This window comes from Coloeus monedula, assembly GCF_965178545.1.
Source record: "Coloeus monedula genome assembly, chromosome: 4".
Classification (NCBI taxonomy): Eukaryota; Metazoa; Chordata; class Aves; order Passeriformes; family Corvidae; genus Coloeus; species Coloeus monedula.
The window spans coordinates 44,892,599-44,909,457 of record NC_138784.1 but is presented as its reverse complement, the minus strand read 5'-3'; the positions used below and the strand labels follow the sequence as shown (position 1 = coordinate 44,909,457).

Sequence of the window (16,859 nt, the reverse complement as noted above, 5' to 3'; positions counted from 1 at the left end):
AGGTCTTGTCCTGCTGTTCTCTATTCATGGTTCCTGACTGTATTCTCCATTCACTCCTTAATATCCCTTGAATCTACGGACTGAAAAAGAATGCTTACACAGAAACAGACAAGAAGCAACCCAAAGGCTGGGATGTTGGGCAAGGTGACTCATGACATAGCTTTCAGATTTGTACTTCCTTCATACCTAACACATTCAAACTATACTGTATGGCATATCTTATTACTCAAACTCTTGTGTATCTGCAGTTATCTGCAGTTATCTAAGCCTACAAAACTTCAAGCTGTATGATAATACTTTTCAAATAATTCACAGAGAGTAGTTCTGAAATTAACATAGCCTTTTTTCGTTTGTGTTTTTTTTGGGGAGGGGGTTTTTGGGGGTTTTTTGGTTTTTTTTGTTCTGCAGATGGATCTGCTATGGACTTCCTGTGCTTATTCAAAAAGACTTAGCAGTATCTTGGGCAAAGTTACTGGGTTTTTTGTTAAGTTTTGAGCAGTCCTTCATGCATATTCAGTATCTACATCATCAGAGACAGCCCTAGCTATTTTGTTGCCTGAATAAAATATTTTCTGCTGCCTCTATTCCACATTTGGAAGAAATTGTATTTAATACCAGGTACTTTTATAGAATTGTAGAATGCTACATATTCAGATATTATGAAATACAATCTCACAAAATTACATAAAAATATGAGACAAAGTATTTATGCATTATAAAAATTGATGTCTTGTTAGAAATTTAATCAGTGCTGTCACAAATTGGCTCTAAAAATGCTGCCTCTCCAATTCTGCAGCTCAGGGCAAGTACCCAGCTTTACATAAGGTAAGCTGTCCTCTATATTTTTCTATAAGGCACTGAACCTCGTTTCAAGTTTTAATGGAATGGTTTATTCAGTGACTTAGTTGAGTAAATTGTCAATTAAAATTGCACATATAAAATTCTTCACCTTTTTGTTTAACATAGCAGTGATTTTCTTTCTTATGCTTTTTTGTGTAAGACTTGACTTGAATATTTACTTTCAAAAAGGTAGTTGTCTGTGGTATGCAAAGCACAGGATAGTTTATCTGCACCTTCCATAAATTTTCTTCTATGAAGCCATGATAACCACAAAAATGTTTGTGATGCAACAGTTCTGAGTTTCACATTTTGCAAACACAGAGACAAAATACAGGTATTGCAGCACATGCTTTCCAGAGACAATACTCAGCTAAACTGGACATAGTTTTCTCAACAGTACAGAAAAGATTGCAGAATTTCAGATTTCGACATCATGTTGTTAAGCTGTGGATCTGTTTCAAAGAAGATAAAAATAACATTTTTAGAATCTAGAGCATACATTTTTCACTTTCTTATTTTGTAAGAGCTAAATAAGCCAACAGGATAACCCTTGTCCTACCCTCCCCAAAACACTTCAGATTCAAGAGCATTGAACTGGAAGAAAGGACTGGGTCCCTATTTTCAGTCCACTGCAGTACCAAGAAACTGTATTACAGCTATATATATGGCTGGGTTCATCCAAACACAGAGTTCAGTAGCATATGCATCTATAATTGAACAGCTTTTCCAGATGTACCATATTTCTTTAATTACTGGAGATATATAGGCACTGGTAGCCCACATATCATTACGTTATAGCTCAGATGTCTAAAACAAGTCGGGGAGAGATGTCTCAGAACTTTGTTTCTGCCCATTGATTATAAGTGAAACCTTAATCACATGCAGATGTCAGCACTCTCAATATCAAAATATGGTTGTGATGGATTGCTCCCTTACTTGAGAAAAAGTCAAACTGTGTGTAAGTCAAAGAATACCTGCAGATCTGTATTAAAAGCTTAAATCTTCTCTAAAGTGTGTAAATCTAGAGTATATACTAGTAGGAGAGAAGAAGATTATCACCCAATACCTGAGGTCTTGCAGGGAGTTATACCAAAAAAAAAAAAGTAAAAATTCACACCAAAAGAAAATAGTCTGTGATCAAACCTCCATTATTAGAACAAACTGCTATAAGCTTTAGGTATTATTGCCTCTGCTAACATAGGGCATTCTCTCAAGAAGACTTGGACTGAGACAGAAGAAAAAATTATGCTGCAATATTAATGGTAGCACTCGACTGTATGCAGCAAAGATTTTCTCTTTTCAAGTGTCTATTAATAAAAAGACATAGTGAAACAGATGTTCGTGTGTAGGAAACCTGAGCTGAAGTTCAGATCAGCAGCCAGACTAAATGGTTATGATGAGTTTACTTCAATTTTAACAGTTTAATCTTATGATCCCAAAAGAAATTCTCAGTCTCCTCCTGGTGTCTGGCTTTCTTCCAGGGAGGAATAGTTACATCTAATATGTGCCTATGTGTGAGGGGGCAGCAAGGTGCAATAAATGAGCAAGATCTAGGCACCCTGTCTCAGAGGAGCTCTTGAATAGCTGGATTTGTATTTTATGTAAAACTCCACTGCCATTACTATTCGCAAAATACACTGCCAGATACAGTCTCATATGGTGAGTTGAGCAATAGCCCTCTTGGTATTGATATGTTTTTATAGACAGTGGTCCAAGACTGTATTAACTTCTGTTTTTGTCAAGTTCAAGCTGATGGTGGACTGCAGGCCAGCTGCCTGCCATTGGCATGTCCGTGCCAATTAGCTCTGTCACTTAGAAGTACACTTTAGTGTTAGTTCTGACCTTCTACCTCATGCTCAGTTCCCTGAATTTAGAAGCTCAGACACAGGATAGGCACAGATTTTAGTTCTCATTGCTCTCTGAAGTTAGTGGGCAAAAGGCAGCTGTGGTCCCCCACCGTGATGCTGGGCTGTGCTTGCTCATTTGGACTTTGTGGTCGTCATCCCTAAAGACACTGCAGTGGTACCTGCTGTTAATCCATCTTTCTGTGGCTATTTCTCACGGATACAGAAAGCTTGGGGCCAGTGGTGATTTTCTCTTCCCCCATCTGGGGTGGGATGGGGATCCTCTGGAAGGAAGGGCCTGCTACCGAAGGGCACAGTGGGGGAGAGCAGCTTTGCTGACACAAGTGAGAAGCTGTACCTGGGACTAAACACAAGTTGTCAAAATGTAACAGAATGTGTCCAGCAACAACAATACCTCCCTTCCTACTTCTCTCCAATAATAGGAAATGTTGTATTGTTGTCACTGCAGGGTCTTTGTCAGAGTTCAGCAACCCATGTTTATTTCCTTTGTTGTCCTTGTCTTGTGTGCTTGTGTCAGCAAACACATTCCCTTCCTGCTGTTGTCCTCAGTGCTGAGATGGGCACCCCTTGCAAGCACTCTCCTCACAGTTTGGCATCAGCACCTCACCTATCACTGCCATGCATTATCTCCAGTATATTTCATACTTCCTGAAAGAACTGTTTTCAGATTCAAATTAAAGTTTTAGACAATACAGAGATCAATTAAATGATAATACTTTCTCATTATTAGGCTGGTCTTTTTCTTTAAGCAAGTCTCCTATTGGGTTAGTTTCCAGTAATTTTAGACCTTGTCTCACTTTTCATGTGAGAATGCCACACGTCTTAGAAATGCAGATCATCATTAGCATCATTATTTTCAGATAAATTAAGAAATTTATTCCGAGAATCGCTTTCTTGCCTATGAACATTCAAAGAAGTGAGAAGTGAAAGTAACAGCAGTTTGCCCATAAAATCTGTCCCAGAGACGGCCTAAAATTCCCAAACAAAGCATTTCTAAGAGCTTTGAGGCTTTAATATCAGTAGCTTAGTTAATATGTAGGACAAGAGAAATTTTTAGTATTTTTCCAGCCTGAGTCATCACAATGTCTTTCTGTTTCTTTTGGCCAGGCAGTTTCATCCTTTCCAGCAATTTTTGGGTCAAGGCAAGTATGGTGTGTGAGACTGATAAAAAATAACAGTTGTGAGGACATACACACCTTGTTGCTTGGTTTTCCAGCAAAATAGTTAAGATCATTTTTGCAATTAAAAAGTAAAGGCTTTTGATGTGAAATTAAAAAAGCATTTTACTCAAAATTTTTGAGTGAAGGTATGATCTGGTCTTAGGCACAACATACCTTCTAAGTTTATGTAGTGGTTTGGTTCTAATATATTTATTCTATCATCACTTTTGCAGATGATTCAATTTTTTTTTCCTATACAAAAATAGTGAGTTTTTGTAAAATTTAAGAAATAATGGAAAATAATTTTTGGAGCTCTGTAGCAAATTCTGCATTATCTCCAGCAAAACAGAGCTTTTTAGATATTCTCATGGCTAACATTGCTTATTAATAGAAAGTTTCTAATTACTCTATAAAGCCTAATGCAGTATTTTATACTTAGACTGTTAATTGAGCAGTCTAAAAACATCTAAGTTAATTGCACAGTTACTGTTAATTGCTGGACAATTTTGTCAAAATGAGAAAAAAATTGGACTTTTGCAACATGTTAGTTGCATTAAGTGCCTCTAATTTTCCTTTTAAGCTTTTACTGATGATCTTAAGAGCATTTTTATTATACTTTTTATTCACTCAACGAAATAATATTAATGTTGATCTTAACTTAGTGTATGTTATAAAAGGCAGTTTCCCAACCAGCCTCACCATGTAGGGTGAACTCCTAGAGCATTAGACACAAACTATGTTCAGATGTCCCCAGATATTTGCACTCATTTTAAAGGCTATAGCATCTAAATAAAATTTTGAAAGTGAACAGAGGATGATAAGGAAAAATCCTGCATGCCAGACAAAGAAGCTGAAAGAAAGTCTAAACAGGAGATGTAATGTTCATAAACCAAGAATGTCCTTCTGTGGGATTGTGTTCTGAATATTGAGCTTCACCACAACCTCTTGTGCCTCAGTAATTTGAGATGCTTGTTGGTTTGGCAATTGGTCACACAAAATAAACTGTCCAAACATCATGTGTGATAATCAGCCAATCAGGTCTCCAAAGAGTCTTTAAATGTTCACACTGAACAAAGGCTCTGTATCTCTCAAGTTCCGATTATTGTCTTGGACAGCAGCTCTCTGCCAGGTAATGTGCTGTTTTTCTATTTCCTTTTAGCTTTATTTAGTAGCAATAGGTAGTTTCAGATTACTGTGGTAATCCATGCAAAACTAATTGACTAATTAAATGCAAGACAAGTCAGTGCACCAGCACATGTTGCACAGTATTTGCTGTTGGCTTTTTAATGATTATCTAACATGTATTGCTGAAACAGTGTGAAGTACTTTAAATATTATTATACTCTGTCAAGTCCTAAAAAGTTTTAACAAGGATTAACAACTGTATGGTGACAATTCCCAGTCTAACCACACTCCATGGATTTGATGGACATATTTTGTTCATATAGGTTGTCAAAATTTCTGAGAAAATAAAGACCTCAAAAATGAGTCTTCTAAAGAGAAACTTTAAAGAAAGGGAAGCATCAGTGTAGCTCAGGTCAGATAGGAAGAATTAATGCCATGTGTTCTGAAGTAACATATAATTTATAAATGCAACATCAATTTTATTTACAAGGGAAGTCTTCATGATAAACATATTATTTTCATAAGGATTTGGGAGGGAAGCAATAGCATAATTCCCCTGCATGAAACCAAGTGTTGGAATGAAGGTTATTCATCCTTGCTGAGCACTTACACAGACAGTTCTTCTGCAACACCAGAGATTTCTATAACAAAGGATGAGGGGTTGCTTTAAAGCAAGCAACATGGGGGTGTATTTTACTGACACAAGTAACTGTCAGTCTTTTGCAATGTCAGAACTTAGTGTCCTATGCCCCATTTCAGATATAGGCACTTAAATATTACTAAATTCCTTAGAATCAAGTGCAAAAGTTCCAATTAGGTTTTTTTTCATTATAACAACCCCTCTAAAATCTCCAGCCAACCTAAACAATTTTGCAAATAGTTAGTCTACTAGTAGTTTTAAAATGGCTGATGAAACATAATTTTGGAGAAAAGTTTGCCAAGTTTATTTCATGGAGATAACCTGGTGATTTTGTCATCCCTGTCATTAAAGCTTAAAGGTCTAAATCTTTGTTTACTGAGCTCAAAACTGAGTTTAAAGCTGTCTTTGATTTCACCAGAGTAGGCTGGTGGCTTAGAGGCCAGAGTTTTGGCTGTCATCTTCACAATTCTTCTGACGTCAGAAGCACTGTAGGGGCTTATCACACAGTAAGGTTGTAGACTTAAGTGGGTCAAACTCTAAAAAAGAAAAAAAGACAAAACTCCTCAATGGAGTCTTCAAACATTTCCAATGGATATTTTATACCTTTCTTTATAGTTTTTCATTTGTATTTGCTTATGATATGATTCTCAATAAATCTACATGAAATATTATTCATAAATTGTTTCTAAAAATAAAGTAGTTGGAAGTTCAAAAAATATGTAATACTTTGTTTTTCACCAGTGATTGAAACTTCAGTGTATATTCTCAAAGTCTCAGTCTCATGAAGAACTGATGTATTCTAGCTCTCCAACACTAAAAATGTTGCCTTGACTAACAACATAGGAGACATAGGAGATAACAGAAAGGTATTTCTACAAGGTAATAGTAGAGAGGTCCCCAAGTCCTTATGTAAAGGAGTTGTGCTTGAACAAACAACTTTTCATGATGCTGCATGCAACTTTAGTGAAATTTCAATATGAGGAAAATTCCTTTAACTTAGCTCCTAAAATCCTGGGGTTTTTTTTCAGATTTTCACACAAAATTTATTTACTGGTACACCTCCCTATCCCCTTAAAAAGCTACAAGAAAGAAAGGAATGGGGGGGCGGGGGGGAATCTAAATCAGCCTGTCTTTTCTGTCCAAAGTCCCAGAGAAAAGGAAGAACTGTGCCTGACCCACGTAACAGAGGAAAGCAGGAGAGTGAAAGATGTGTGTGCAGTGTAGTTACAGACATTATAAAACAATCACTGCATGATGTTTAAACATTGTTTTATGGTGTTTCCACCGAGATATTCCATTAGTATGTGATGATAATGAATCATGGTTGTACTTCACTGAGAGCTCTTGCCATGACTGCATACTTTTCTGATTTTTTTCTTCTCCTGTGGATTGCACATGGAAACAAGGGAGAGAAATTATTTGAAGAACATTACCAGAATAGAAGCCACAAAATTACAATGCTGCTTAGAAATGGACAAACTTTTCAACACAGTTTCATTTTGTGTTGTCAATATTATTTTATTCAAGCTAGAAGTGCAGCTTTAAATATAATCTTGTGGAGAATGTGAAAGAATGCTTTTAAAAATGTCCCTGGGCAGTGCATATGTGTTGACAAAAGTGTGTGTGTGGGTTTAATACTTTTTTTTTTCACTTCTGTAGACATAGCTTGTCTACAGCAACTAATTTGAGAAAAGATATTTTCAGTTAAAGAGAGGGATTGGAACAAGACAAGTGCTTCTTTACTGGTAAGGATCTCAACATCTATACAGCATCTCAGTTCAGCTGGAAATGTTTGTCTCAGATCTAACTCCTTCATGCTCAGATGGTAAATCTTCAGGACAGGCAGAAGTGCCATCTGGTGATTCAAAACAATACAAAATTGATGGAATCAACTTCTAGGACATGACAAATGGAAGTGGTCATCAACCTCAGATAAAATTGCCGTATGTGATATTTGGTCCTGAAGATCCTTAAAACTGACAAAACACTCCACTATCTCCATCTTCGGATTGCCATTTAAATTTTTATTCTTTCATTATACTGCAGCAAATTAATATTATATATCTAGCAACAGTAAATCATAATTAATGCATTACAGTAACCACAAAAATGTCAGTGTATATGATGTCTGCTGACACAAAAGCAGTATACCAATTATATGAATTATGGAAATTATGCATATTTATCCTTTTACATGAGATTTTGAACTCTGATACATGATTTGTCATATTTTAGCTCTTGGGTGTAAAACAATACCAATAACATCTGATTTGTGAAGAAACTAGAGAAAATAACAGGTTAGAATAATTTTAACTCTTTTAATAATAATTTAAAAATATGTGACAGTTGATAAGCTGATGGTGCTCTATAGGTCTCAAATTTAAGAGCAGGTAGACCATAAAAAAGGAAAAGGGTTGGCTCTGAGGTTGCAGAAAATGAGAAAACATTAAACTAGCATTATTTCATTCAGCAAGTTCAACTTCTTTTTCTGAGTAGAACTGTATCATATTAATGTTCTGGTTTGTGGTGAGGATGAATTAGTGGCTTAGAGAGTGAGGTAAACTCAATTCTAGCTTGCTGCATTTCTTTAAGGTTCATATTTGTAAACATTTAGACTGAATATTAGTTTTATTTGTGTGAGTACTCAGACTATCCAGTTGCTTTTTTTTTTTTTTTGTAGGGCGTATTATACAAAGTTATGGGTCTTTTTCATCAAAACCCTCTTTAAAAAGCTCATCAGAGTGAAATATAATGCTGTGGGGTCTAGTAAGAATATGCACAATTACTAAAATGCTGTAAGTATTCACAAGACTTGCTCCTTTAGTTTGAATACTGAAATACTTGTTGATAATGAGGAAGAAGCTGTAAAACATAGGTTCTTGTTCTTAGGCAGATATTCTTTGATGTCAGGAGACATTTCAGAATGTCAGACTGTATATGTATTTCTGTGCAATGATCTTTGAGTTTAAAAGAAGGGAAATACATAATACAAAAATGGTATTTAATGAATATTAGACCATATCAATTTTTCTAATTTGTAATTTGTGTGCTTAAAAAGGAGTTATTACTGAGTTATCTTTATAAATCACTGTTAATATATTACAAATTTTACTTGAAAGCCTTTTGAAAAGAGAAAAAAAATGCATAAAGGAAAAAATCGTCCTATTGAACAATTATGTATATGTATAGAATTGTACAGGCATTGTTTACACAGAAATTCTAATTATCTGCCAAGTATGAGCTCAAGGTGTCTTGTTGCATCCTGTGAAGTCGTAACACTCTTTGTACACAGTGTTACAGATGATAATGCAAAAAAGCAATATTTCTCAGCCAAATCCTATTTTGTAATCCCCTTTAACCTGCTTTTCCATTAATTTATATTAGCATCTTGTAATTTAACCCCTGGTGTGAATCTAGCACTACAAATGAATACTGTCTTTGTATAGATAACCTTATCCACAACACTATCTCTATTTTTAGGAGATGAGATGATAATTCTTTATATTGACACACAATGACTAGTTGGGTCAGGGTGAGTTTGCATAGTGGAATGAGCTCCCTACAGTTGTGTCCAGACACCTTGATAATGAGAAGTGGCATGAATGTTTCATTTATTCATTTCTTTCCACTCAGAAGGTCAAAATGAACTGTTTCTCTAAGTTTTAATTTCTGTTTCTCTAAGTTTTCAAATGAGTTTTACCTTTTCACTTTTAAGTAATATTTAATTTGAAAAATCAAAAGAATAAAATTAAATTCTTCATGTCTATACAAAGTTAAGAGAATGAATAAAAGATAAATCCATTTCATTGTAAATTGCAAAAACAACAGTCTAATTTTAATGCAGCTTACCTGTTTTAGAAGTCAATTGATAGTCAAAGCTAATGTTACCCTAAAGAAGAATGAGTGAAAGCATTAATCCTTGTGGTGACTGCAACTGATGATGACCTTTTTGCATCTATCATGCTATTAGAAAATTAAATAATTTTCTTCTTCAAGGACAAAACATTTTAAGCTGTCAACAGGTATATCAAGTTCTGCTCATAAAACCTTTCACTTTATCTTAAACAAACAAACAAAAAGAATTAAAAGGACTGACTAATTAATTCTCAACACAAGTAACAGATCTGAGCTATAAATGACTGAACTTTTTAAGGAGTTGATAGACAATTTAAGAAGTTCTTTGAATTCTAGGACTTGACTGTGGCTTAAAGCCAGGCCTCCTTTGGAAGACGGGTGCTGCATTAGAATTAGAATTCCTTCTGGATAGCATGTGCTGCAACAGGAAGTCTACCAACCTGTGAGATGGAGCAGCATATTCCCATCTGTTGCTGGCCAGCTGTCCTGTACATCCCCCTCCTTTTCATGAGATCAGCCTGACAGCAGTAGTTATGCTCTTGAGCCATCATGCAGCTGAGCTGCAAACATGAATCACAAGGGGTAGGTGCACTTCACAGTCACTTTCCTGTCTAAAATTTAGTTCTTGGGTGTGTTGGGCTTTCTAGCTTTGACCCAGAAAAATATTTAGCGTTTGTTTGTGTCACTAAATAACTGAGAAGTCTTTTCCTGGAGAGAAGATTAAAAGCCTTGTTAGGACTTGATAATGAGATTTTTTATTGAGGTTTGTTATGGGGAATATTGTTGGAAGAAAGTGCTTTCCAGGTAACCACTGGTTTACAATGCTTGGTAACTAACCAACTTTATATTTCATCAAATATACCATTGTCTTGTGTCAAGAGAGCTCTCATCATTCTCTCTAAGGACTTACTCCCACATTCACAAATAATAATTACTCTCCCTTTTTCAAAATTATTAATTTTGCAATGTAATTAGGAAATGCTCTGACAGTGAAAATGTGGCAATTCACAGTGTCTTCTGAAATCTAAACCTGTGCAAGCAGGATAAAATGCCAAGAAATACCTCTTTAATGTTTGTTTTGAGATAAAGGGATGGTGACATGGCTGTAAGGATTATTTGAAGAGTAGGATTTCTAAGGAAAGGATAGTTTTGTGTTTGTTATTTCACCCCCCCTGCCCCCACCTCAGGTTTCAAACAAGGTTCAAGGTTTATTTAGGGAAGTATAATGAAATACAATTCACTCCTTGTAGATTTGCCTAAAAACATGCATCATTAAAGAATTTGCTTTATCATTTATTTGAGTAGCTCATCATCCCTGTATTGAGAGAAGTAGCATGTAGTTGTCACCTACTATCCTTCTGTACATCATTTTGTTTTTACTGTGTCGCAGACATAGAGCAGCAAGAATATGTGATTGATGTCATTACATCATCTTTAGATTGAGTGTGAGGAGCCTTTTCATGTATTTCCCTTCATTCTGGGTGTCTATCTGTGGTGTCTGTATCAAGTGTTAATTCAGTTTTCCACCCTCCCTCACTGCTGTCAGATTCATTAAAGCTGAAGCGCTTTCCCTGGTTGACAGTAAAAGCCAGGTATGTGTGAAAGAAGAGTATGACATAAATAGATACTGCAAAAAAAAAGGATACTCATTAGATAACATAGTGGGTTTGTCTTGTGTGTTTGCTTTGGAGCCTGCACTTCCTTGGGAATGAAGAGATGGAGACATGCTGGTGCAGCCTGGGTACCAAGGCTTGTGGTGGAAGGGAAGCTCCTGGCAGGCTGTGCACTGCAGCCAGCACTTCTAGAACTTCGGAAGTAACTCACACACATGTCTCTGCTGCTGGCTAGCCCTTGCCTGAAGACGGCTGAATTTGGGCACCAGAAAAACTTAATCTAAACTGGAAATGGCAGGTTGATATAACTTCAGCCTGAGGTCATTGTAACTTCAGCTGACAGCCTGATGGTGGTGTGCAACTCAAGCAGTATGTGCTGAGAGTGCATTAGGTCTAGAGAATGAGGTAGAAAAACAAAACTAGAGCAGCTGATCTGGGAAAGAAAGTCTTCTTGAGCCCCTTAGGATCGGCTCTTTTGCATAAAGGTAATGATGGCAGATGTAAAGCCAGGCGGAATCTTGAAAGATGCAGTTGAAAGGCAAAAGAACTGGGGAAGTATCTGATATGAATTACATTATGTGTTATGAAGAATTCTCCATGAGAGGCAGCCAAAATCCCCTTCCTTTTGGTGTTTTCTGGATTAGGACAAAGGGATGGGACTACAAGATAAAAAATCAGCTGTTTTGGGTCATGGTTAGCTAAGTTTATCTACTTCAATGCAGAAGTCCTTAAGCTGCAAGAGGGAAAGCCATCACCCTTCTCCCTGTTATTAAAATCACTAATCTAAAGACTGAAAAACAACACTTGATAAAATTTATTTGAAGGACGGCAAAATTACACTTTCTGCAAATCAGAAGAATAAGCATAGTATGAGGAGGAAGCAATTTTTTTTTAATGCACCTTCATGCCCACAAAAGAGACACTTTAAGATATTGAATTGAAAAATAAAGAAAAATGGAAAAGAGAGAAGAAATCCCATCTAATGGAATTGGGAATCTTTCAAAAGTATTTTAACCAAAGATGGCATTGCAGACACTTTAAACCACTAATCACAAGCAGACCATTGCTGTACTAAAACAGGGATATAACAAAACAACCTTTTAGGGCTGTTTGGGCTTTTGGGTGTCTACTTCTGTATGTTAAATGGCTTGAATTCATTCTTTTCTCTTTTTTCTCTTTTCTCTTTTCTTTTTTTTCTTTTCTTTTCTTTTCTTTTCTTTTCTTTTCTTTTCTTTTCTTTTCTTTTCTTTTCTTTTCTTTTCTTTTCTCTTTTCTTTTCTTTTCTTTTTTCTTTTCTCTTTTTTCTTTTCACTTTTCAGAGATTAGGAACTGAATTTTAGTATCACTGCAATATATAAAATTACTGGTATGTCCTCAATTTTAAATTGAGGTAAATTACTCATTTTAAAATGAGAAATTTTTAACATGTAAATAAGAGAAGAGGTGAACAGGGATGTAATTCTGTACACTAGAAATTTTTGCTTTAGCAAGGTATGCTCTTCACGTATTATTAGGACACAGTATGAAACGCACCATTGGAAAAAACAGTGAAGTTTTTTGTTTAATATTTTATCTCTGACTTATGAGGAAGACTTTTCATAATGTATGAAAATATTAAAGTTAATTACAGTCTATAAAAAAAAGCATTGTGGGATGCATTGCATCCTTCACATAGAACACATTGTTTTCTGTCCCTCAGTAAGTATTTTATTTGTTCCAAATGATCCCATGATATTAATTTTTGATTTGGCAAGAATGATATAGATCAACAGTATGTACTAACATCTGGCCACGTAGTGCAGCTGAATTAGTTGTGTGATAGCAGTAAGAGAAGAAAATGGCATAGAAATATACATAATTTTAGGCTCAAGGGCCCAGTATTCTTGTGTAATGCTGATTAAACAGACTGACAAAGCAGAAACATTTTAGGTATGGGAAAAATACCATTAGTTCCAAAATAAAAGTTACTGTAATTCAAGCAGTTGGTGCAAACGGAGGAAAATAGTGCTGCAAGCCCTGTGTGCAATCAAATCATGCTGTAAGGCTCATGATTTGGGTATTGTAGGATTGAAATAGAAGATTTGAAGAGAAATTACAGAAGCAAGTCCTTCACAAATAGAAGCATTCTACATACCACAGAACATAGAAATAAAACAATGACAGAAGTGCAGCTTCATCAGTTATTGCATCTATATTAGATGAGTCACCAAATTGCTTCTAAAACCTGGGGTAACAGTTGATATCTATTCTTGGGGAACATTTAATTTCTAGCAGGTTGCTGAAGGGCAATTTATAAGTTCACAGAAAAGTACATATGCATTAATTTCCTTATGATACTAGGGAAATGTATTTTTTAGCTAAATATAAATTCCTCATCCTTCTTTCCCTGCTACCCATAATATTTAAGAAGTTGAAAATGTTTTTCCTTGTAAATAACTGTCTTCATATCTGTATCATGATGTTACATGTACGGGCCAGGAAAAACAGATGAAAAAACATTGTTGATGGATCTGAGGGTAATTTTAAGCTACGGAGTTAGCTCTTGGCTTCTGAGATACCTTGCTGTGGTATCTCAAAATGGCAGGCAAGCAAGAGGTGTTCTTTTGCACAGAGGCTTATTTCCACTGTTTCCTCATTTCTTACGAGGCCGGTGTCAGAACTTGCTTTGAAAGCACTGCTTGTTTATTTTTTCATGGTGAGTACTACAATTTCTGAAGTATGTTTGACTCTATAATGAACTGGAAAGAGGATTTTTCTTAACCTGTAGCCTGATTTAGAAGTGCCTAAGTACTGACATTTAGCCACTTGTTAATCTTTTGTTGTACAGTATGAACAGTACAAATGTGATTCTGCCTGCTCAGAACTGAAAAGGTATGTCCAACATTAGAAGTGCTAGATTTTCATAGACAGTATTTCTGGGAAGAGGTGTCAGGAAGAAGTCTTGACAGCATTACAAGTTATAAAAACGATTTGCATTACTTTAATATTGCTGCAAAGTTACCTGTTGCTATATCAGCACATTTCCTCAAAATTCTTTGTACTTATTTTAATCTTTTTATCTCCTATTCTTTACTGATTTATTTTCACCTTGACTTCTCTTTCATCAAATTTGCACATTTCTATATAAAAATCAGAAATGCCTTATCTGTTTAAACAGGTATTGGGATAAAGTGTTTCATGGAAGTCTCAAAGGCATATACAACTTTTTCAGTTTATGATCATCCTAACGTATTTATGAATAGACAACCAACTTTTTTTCTTTCCTATGCCCTGTGAGGATGAAGTCCATTAAGGATAATGGATTGATGCTATCATGATATAATAATCAAATATCAATACATTTTTCAAGCCTCAAGCTTGCTTTACAAATTCCTCATTTTAGCATTTAACATGATGTGCATACCTGTATTACTAATAAAAATAATTTCATTGCTGAATTAGTGTAATCTACAGAATAACAAACAGTTGTGAAAATAATTAAAAGAAAAGCAGTAGGCCCAGCTTCAGGGAAGCAATTATTTACTGTGACTTTCCTTTCAACTTTTGTCATGTGTGGTTTTCACAAGGTTTCTTTTTGTGCAGTTGCCATAATAACAGCATGTATGTTGTTGGAAACCTCAGGCTGTATTTGTCACAGGCATACCATGCAAGTAGGAAAATTGTACTTAAGCCGTGCTGTAGTACAGCATGCCTTGGTTCATTTATCTGGATTCAGGTAGCTGAGGGTGGTTCAGCACGTTTTCTGTTAGTATAAAATTTACTTCCGTGTCATTTTTGATGGATTATTAATTACTCTTGTCAGGTAGAAGCAAATGGTTTTGTAGTGTAAGTCCTGCAACAGGTTTTGTAGGATGTAGAGTTATTGCTGAGCTTATGTGGAATAGAACTAAAATAAGTCTGGTTTTGGCTTGTTTTTATACCTTTTAACATAATTTTCAATGTTTCTCACTGTGCTTTATTTGCCTTGTTGCTCATGTTTCATAAAATACTACATACCATGTGGGACATGCTTAAATCGGTTTTGCTACAAGTAAACCAGTGCCTTGGGTATCAAATACTCTGATCCTATTCTTCATTTGCATTATCAAGGTGAAGTTTCATATATTTACTTGAAAGGAAAGTTTCAGTTTTGAAATTGAAAAGTGAAATGAACATCATGGCTACTTAACAATTTCTGATTTAAGAGATAATTTTTAAATACTTGGTCAGTGTCTTGCATACATGGAATCACGTTTCTATTGCCTTACATCCTAACTACACCATGTTACTTTGCAGAATGTGTTTTCTACAGTTTCTGAAAATGTCTTTTTTTTGTCATGACATGAGTTGAACACTCAGATATCGAGATTCATTAAATAACTAGTTAATTTAAAAAATAATTTCTGAGTCCTCACTGAAAGCTCAACAGTTGTAAGCATTTTTTTTTTCTACAGAACCTTCTTTAAACATTTGCATGCACAGGTGAGACAGGCATGCTTCAAACAGAGAATGAATCTGGAGAATTAATTCAACAGGTTTTAAAATCATATTGATTTTGTTTGTTTACCTGTTTCAAGCAGTATTTTTTCTTCAACAACTTTGGCATCAACATTAATATTTCATATGACTTTTGTCTCAGACAAAAATGTTGGGGAAAAAACAAATCCAATGCCCAAGTTTCATACAGATTTAATTGCTGGAAACTGCTATTAAAAGAATCTGTGAAAAGTTTTGCATAATTTTGTTCCAATAATAAAGACTGGTTGTTTTTTTACCTTCGTCTCCCTCTGCCACGTGTAACACTTCTGAAATTGGGGAAAGACAAAAGGGTTTATGGTAGATATTCCTATGCTCTGACCCTAGTTATTAATTCCTCTGATATTCCTCCCTAATTTGGTTCGGGATCTGATTGTTCAAGGTAAAATCCAACTTTGCTGCTGTGTTTCCTTCATTGTAGCTGATCTGTGGCTGTGCTCATACTAGTCTGTTGCCCATCAGTATTTTGGAGATGCCCATGCATCTGTATTTCTCGCAGGCAATAAGGAATCTGATAATTGCAAAGAAGGCACTGGGTTTATGCTGGATGCCAGGAAACAAACTAAAGAGTAAGAAAACCATTACAGAGAATAAAAATTTATATTTGCTCCTAAATCTAGTGTTTAATTAGACTGCTTGATGAAGAAAGTATCAGCTATTAAATATCCCTGAAATTCTGTGTTGATAAATTTTTTCAAATAAAACCCAGCAGTTTTGCCCAGTTGGCTATATTGTTTCCTAAACCTGTTGAATGATTTCACAGTTGAAAGCTTTTCGGCATGGCAGTTCTTCTCCAGAAATGGCATGTTGTTCTGTGCTGGTCAGCTGAGGTGAGAATGGCTATTGGAAAAAGTGCTTCAGGGTGTCAGCAAGCCACAAATAGTTTTCTAAAATACCTATGACTGTGCCATAGCGTGCAAAAGAAAGATGCCTTTAATTTTGTGTGAAAGCACAGAATTTATACCTGGCTTGACTAGAAAAGCACAGAAAGAAAAAGGCAACTGAACACCACAGAGAGATGCAAACCCTGCTGAGAGGGGAGAGTCGAGTACTTCTTTTCTATGAAGTGTGTAAGCTTATACATGTTACTGAGCCTGCCCACATTTTCTTGCATAATACTTTCCACCTCCTTGCATGACTTAACTCAGAATATAGTACAGGCAGGGTCAATGAGGGTGAACCAAAAGCTCTGGTCATGAGGCTAAAAGGTGACCTTGTTATGCTATGATGTCTAATCTCAGCTGAG

The 16,859-nt window shown here is 35.6% G+C and overlaps 1 protein-coding gene across 3 annotated transcripts in view; it reads left to right on the top strand.

Moving 5' to 3' along the window:
* Positions 1-16,859, top strand: part of SLC16A7 (solute carrier family 16 member 7) — an 86,286-nt gene that overhangs the window by 12,072 nt on the left and 57,355 nt on the right. The window contains exon 1 of one of the 3 annotated variants that reach the window (XM_082280643.1): positions 8,333-8,425. The exons of 1 other annotated variant lie outside the window; for it this stretch is intronic. Coding sequence is in view for 1 of the 2 variants with exons in the window: in XM_082280641.1 (XP_082136767.1) it covers positions 10,035-10,067 (33 nt within the window). In the remaining variant the exon portion in view is untranslated. Of the gene's footprint in view, positions 1-8,332; positions 8,426-9,973; positions 10,068-16,859 lie in introns of those variants that run through there. One more of the 3 variants, XM_082280641.1, reaches the window with a different exon arrangement.